This window comes from Lagenorhynchus albirostris, chromosome 2, assembly GCF_949774975.1.
Source record: "Lagenorhynchus albirostris chromosome 2, mLagAlb1.1, whole genome shotgun sequence".
Taxonomy (NCBI): domain Eukaryota; kingdom Metazoa; phylum Chordata; class Mammalia; order Artiodactyla; family Delphinidae; genus Lagenorhynchus; species Lagenorhynchus albirostris.
Window position 1 is genome coordinate 98,118,017 of NC_083096.1, and position 6,000 is coordinate 98,124,016.

At 40.0% G+C, this 6,000-nt stretch overlaps 1 protein-coding gene across 2 annotated transcripts in view; it reads left to right on the forward strand.

Moving 5' to 3' along the window:
- DBT (dihydrolipoamide branched chain transacylase E2) overlaps nt 1–5,788 on the forward strand; it is a 42,691-nt gene extending 36,903 nt beyond the window's left edge. For both annotated transcript variants that reach the window (XM_060139508.1, XM_060139509.1), the window contains 3 exons: nt 1,405–1,596; nt 1,735–1,806; nt 5,101–5,788. In XM_060139508.1, coding sequence (XP_059995491.1) covers nt 1,405–1,596; nt 1,735–1,806; nt 5,101–5,268 — 432 coding nt within the window. In that variant the 3' untranslated portion in view covers nt 5,269–5,788. The remainder of the gene's footprint in view (nt 1–1,404; nt 1,597–1,734; nt 1,807–5,100) is intronic.
- Nucleotides 5,789–6,000: the final 212 nt, after the last annotated feature.

Here is a 6,000-nt window from a genome sequence, read left to right on the forward strand (position 1 = left end):
CGTGCCGCAACTAAGACCCGGCACAGCCAAATAAATTTTTTTTTTTTTAAAAATTGAATAAAATCACATGCTTGTGTATTGATACCCATTTAAAAAAATAAACAAAGGGACTTCCCTTGTGGTCCAGTGGTTAAGAATCCGCCTTCCAATGCAGGGGATGCGGGTTCGATCCCTGGTCGGGGAACTAAGATCCCACATGGCGCAGGACAACTAAGCCCCAAGCGCTGTGGAGCCCGTGTGCCACAATTAGAGGCCTGGTGCAGCCAAAAATAAGTAAATATTTTTTAAAATTTTAAAAATAAAATAAAACAAGAATCATTTAAATGAGCAAAGTACTGAAAGTTTGAATTCGTTGAGTGAACTCTTCTGTTTGGAGTGAAAGTTCATTAAGGCTGAGAACTCTTTTGAGGATGCGGCCCTTACTTATATTTCTTATTAGAAATATATAACCAGAAAGTGAGCTTTACATTCTGGGGGGGTTGGATCTAAAATCTTTCCATGTTATTAATACAACTTCCTCATTAAGTATATACTTGTTGCAAACAATTCAGACAAGAAAATAGTGATACTTACCTTCAGTCCCATAATCCTAAGATAACTCACTTTATGCTGAGATGTACATCTCTCTAGGATTTTATTTTTACACAGTTAAAAAATATGGGGCTTCCCTGGTGGCGCAGTGGTTGAGAGTCTGCCTGCCGATGCAGGGGACATGGGTTCGTGCCCCAATCCGGGAAGATCCCACATGCCGCGGAGCAGCTGGGCCCGTGAGCCATGGCCGCTGGGCCTGCGCGTCCGGAGCCTGTGCTCCGCAACGGGAGAGGCCGCAACAGTGAGAGGCCCGCATACCGCAAAGAAAAAAAAAATGGAATTATATATATTATATATATATATAAAATGTCATATATCTTTTTAAATTTAAAACGTTTTTCTTTTAACTATTTTCTATTTAATATGTTTTAGACATCATTACATGTCAATAAATATAGCTTTGTTATCATTTGTTTAGCCAGTGACTTATTGATAAGCATTTTGATCATCTGCACTTTTTCAATCTTATAAACAATCTGACTCAGCATCTCTGTTCATCTCTACATACTTTTGCATTTACCTCCTTAGCACACGTTTTTGTAAATGTTGGTATGTACTGTTAAATGTTCTCCAGAAAGTATATACCAGCTTACACTTCCACTAACAATGGATGGAAATAATCTATTGCCCTATATTCTTACCAAAAAAATTTTATCTTTTTCAAAAAAATCTTTTAAAATTATTTCTTTTAAATCATCACCAATATGGTGAAAATAGTTTTCTATAGTTGAGTTCATAAGGCAGTAAAAGTTGAGACTTTCTTTTCTGCTAGCTTATGAAAAGGCTGCTGTATAATTGTTTGTTTATTTTTAGGCTTCTCATAACATTGGGATAGCAATGGATACAGAGCAGGGCTTGATTGTACCTAATGTGAAAAATATTCAGGTCCGCTCCATATTTGAGATCGCCACTGAATTGAACCGCCTCCAGAAATTGGGCTCTGCAGGTCAGCTCAGCACCACTGACCTTACAGGAGGAACATTTACTCTTTCCAACATTGGATCAGTGAGTAATAGTAATATTCAAGTTCATAAACCATAACTTAAGATTTGTGACCATATGCTCAGTTAAAAATATAAACTTTAATTTGCCATTTGTTCCTCAGAAGCTTAATTTTTCTACTCTATTTTGTTTGTTTTTTAGATTGGTGGTACCTACGCCAGACCAGTGATATTGCCACCCGAAGTGGCAATTGGGGCCCTGGGAAAAATTAAGGTATGTTTGTTACATAGTTGAAAAAAGAGTTTAAGCAAATTGGGATAGGAAAAACAAAGAAGAGTAACCGTTTCTGAGGTTTTTCCCCTCACTTCGTAGGTTTGCGTATGGTATTGGGTTTAGTAAGCCAATTACTTCTTCCTAAGAACTAGGTCTGTAACTCCGGTGGCTGCCTCTCTGTAGAGTAAATGCTTGTGATCTGGGTTGTTTCCCTATGGATCAACCACTGTGGATGATGCCAGGCACAGGTGTGAGCCTTTCTGAATAATCACAAATGTAGCCAATCTGAGTCTATCAAAATATCTTTATTTCAGAATACCAAAGAATAATAGTAAGCCAATCCAAATTATTATTTAAAACGGTAAAACACCATTGAGAGCGTTTTTCTTAAACGTTGCTCTGTTCAAGAATCATTGGGAGTGCAGTTAAAAATGCAGATTTCTTGGCCTTGGGGACAGAACCTCCAAAATTTACATATTAAACAACAACCCATGTGGCCATGTTATAGGAGACTGACTTAGAATAAGGGTTGCAGTGATTCTTAACCCTGGCTACACATTAGAATCATCTGGAGAGTGTGAAAAAAGTGCCCAAGCTCACCCCATACCAACTGCACCAGAATTTGGGGTGGGGTGGGGTGGGGCTGGGGCTTGGGCATCCCTATTAACTCAGAGTTGAGAACCACCCAAGTTAAAGAAATAAGTTCATAGATACCATTTCAATACCACCGTTATTAAATGTCATTGTCACTACATTAACCTTGATTTTGATCTTCACGTTTTCAGAAGAACCTTTCTTCTTCTCTGTATTTATAATGCTTCCACATGGAACATCTCTGGGACTTACTTTTCATGAGTTTATTACTTTCATGTTGGCATCCAAAATCTTCACAGATACTTTCATTCAGCCTTTGATTTGCTTTCTAGCAGCTGGTACTTTGGCTGCTAAGTTACTCCCTCTTCTAGCTCTACTTTCCCTTCTGGCCCACGGAAGAGACAGGGAAGAAAAATAAGAACACATAGCATGACACTGTTCTGTCCAAATCGGAAGTTTCTCTAAGGGATTAACTTCTCTATCACTCGTCCGCCCCCAACAAGCATTCAGCATTTGATTCTCACAGAATTCTGACTTCTTGCAGCTTACAAACAAACCATCATACCTATTTAACAAAGTTTTGTTTTCCCTTTTCCTGAAAGCAGTTTGTTTTCTTCTGAATTGTACATATAGGTATATAATTGTGGTAAACTATACATGACAAAGTTTACCATTTTAATCAAAGTGTATGGTTCAGCAGCAGTAGGTACAGTCACACTGTTTGCAACAATCACCACCGTCCATCTCCAGAACTTTTTTATCATCCCAAACTGAGACTCTGTGTGTACAATATATACCACATTTTGTTAATCTATTCATCTCTAATGAGTATTTGGATTGTTTCCATTTTTTGGCTATTGTGAATAATGCTATGAACATTGGTGTACAATTATCTGTGTGAGATGCATTTTTTCAGAATCATCTCACTCATGGTTTTTTCAGGTTATGAAGCATAGTTCTTAAAGTATAAATCTGCATAGTGACTTAATGTAGTTAATCCTTGTTGGGTAGGGACAGTATTTCATTCCTTTCTCCCTTTGGGTCATCTCTCCTTTGCTATCTTTTGTTTTCACTGTAAATTTTACACTGTCACTAAATAGTCTTAAGTCACTAAAACCTCCACATTCCTCCGTTCTCAGTCCTTATCTTTCTTGACCTATTAGCTGCGCTTGAGTTGATCAATACTGCCTCTTTGGAAAACCTTCTTCACTGCGACTTGCAGAAAACCTCGCTAGTCTGCTTCCCCCCTACCTAGTGCCTGTTCCCTCTGAGTCTCCTTTGCCTGTACCTCCTCATCTCCCCATCTCTAAACATTGGAGGACCCCAGGGCTCAGTTCTGCCCTTTTCTTTATCTGATCCAGTCTCATGGCTTTAAATACCATTTATATGCTGATGGCTCCCAAGTTTATATCTCCAGACCAGACTAGACCTCTCCTTTGAACTCCAAACTCTTATTTCCTACTCAGAAGTCTAACTAGGCATCTCCAATTTCCTGCCCCTTCCCTCACCACCACACCCTCTCACCTGAAGTCTTCTCCTTTCAGTGACTGGCCATTCTGTTCAGAAACCTCCAATAGCTTCTCACCTCACTCCAAATCAAAGGCAAACTAGCTGCAGCGGCCTACCATGGCTCTACACTGGGGCCACTCAGTGTGACTGGGACCCACATCAGGCTGTGACTGTTGTATCCGGGCTCTGAGGGGAGAACTACAGAAGGGGAGAGTAGGGCTCAGAAACCTTCGTTGCCCTTTGACAGAGTGATTTTATGTCTACTGAACCTAACGATAAGAGGTGGAGCTTGCATTTTGTATATCTTTTTATATCATTATAAAAAGATAATATATTTTTGATATATATTCACTTTTGATATATTAAAAAAAAAATAACCTGCAATGAATTCGCTTTTTTTTAAATCTGTTTTTGGAAAAGTCAGAGGCAGACTGGGAAGCATAACTGTTGTCTTAGCAACATGCCCCCCTTCAGCCTGCTCCTTCTGTGTCATCTCCCACCTCTCACCCCGGCCCCTCCAATGCAGCCTCCCTGCCAACTTTGCTGGTCCTCCAACACTCCAGCCATGCTTCCCCCCGTCTTTCTCCAGGTGTCCATATGGCTTGCTTCCTCACTGCCTTCAGTGAGGACACCTTCTTGGTGAGGCTTTCCCTGCCCACCTGTTAAAAAAGAAAATGCAACCTCTCCCCTATTTCCACCTCCTGCGTATAATCTCTATCTCCATTCCAAAGTGCTTTATTTTTTCATTTGCACTTTTCACTATCTAACACACTATATATATTTTACTTATTTATCTTAATCGTCTGTCTCTCCCCATTAAAATGTTAGCTCCAAGAGGGCAAGGATTGTTATTTGTTTTGTTCATTGCTTTATCCCCAGAGTCTAGCAGAGTACCTGGTACATGGTAGATGCTCAATAAATAGCTGTTAAATAATTGAAATCTGAAACGAAGTTTACTGTACATACGGAAATTATACAGACGACAGGAAATACTTTGGAGAAACTCTGAAACCTTGAAGCACACACTCACAAAGATGGGAAGAGTAGTAGTTAGCATTATCAAAAGTCATTTGGGATGCCCATTTCTTCTCTATTATAGGGAGGGAGATTCGCCTAATCTTTCACCATTGTTTTTACGAGAGCTTGCTTTGAGCAAGTGAAGGCTGACTCTGTCCTTTTCCTTATTTGTAGGCCCTTCCCCGATTTAACGAGAAAGGGGAAGTATATAAGGCCCAGATAATGAATGTGAGCTGGTCAGCTGATCACAGAATTATTGATGGTGCTACAATGTCACACTTCTCCAATTTGTGGAAATCCTACTTAGAAAACCCAGCTTTTATGCTACTAGATCTGAAATGAAGATTGATAAGACATCCTTGAACTTTCTGAGCTTCAAAAGAAAATGCAGAGCCCAGCTGTGCAGCACACGTTCCTCATTGCAGTTTGTATTGTAAATGATTTGTAATGTATGATTACAGTTCTGAGACACAATATGTATCACTATTCTGTTAGACATTTTACTGGAAAGGAATAATGGTATAATAGTTCTCCTGGGCTGTCACATTTTATAGGTCATAGTACGCCTTCTTAATATAGTGCTGAGGTCTTTGTGTCAATGGATTGAAACTGGCAGGAACAACAAAATGAATATTACTGAAAGACAGACCGCCATATACAGTATTTGCCCTATTTTTTTCTTTCTTTTTTTATTTTAAACTAACTTTTTTTTAATAAACTTTTAAAATTTTATTTTATTTATTACTTTTGGCTGCATCGGGTCTTAGTTGCGGCATGTGGGATACTCGTTGAGGCATGCGGGATCTTTTGTTGCGGCACGGGATCTTCATTGTGGCATGCGGGCTTCTCTCTAGTTGTGGCGTGTGGGTTTTCTCTCTCTAGTTGTGGCGTGCGGGCCCCAGGGCATGTGGGCTCTGTAGTTTGCGGCGCACGGGCTCTAGCTGAGGTACGTGAGCTCAGTAGTTGTGGCTCACAGGCTTAGTTGCCCTGGGCATGTGGAATCTTAGTTCCCTGACCAGGGATTGAACCCACATCCCCTGCATTGTAAAGCAGATTCTTTGCCACTGGACCATC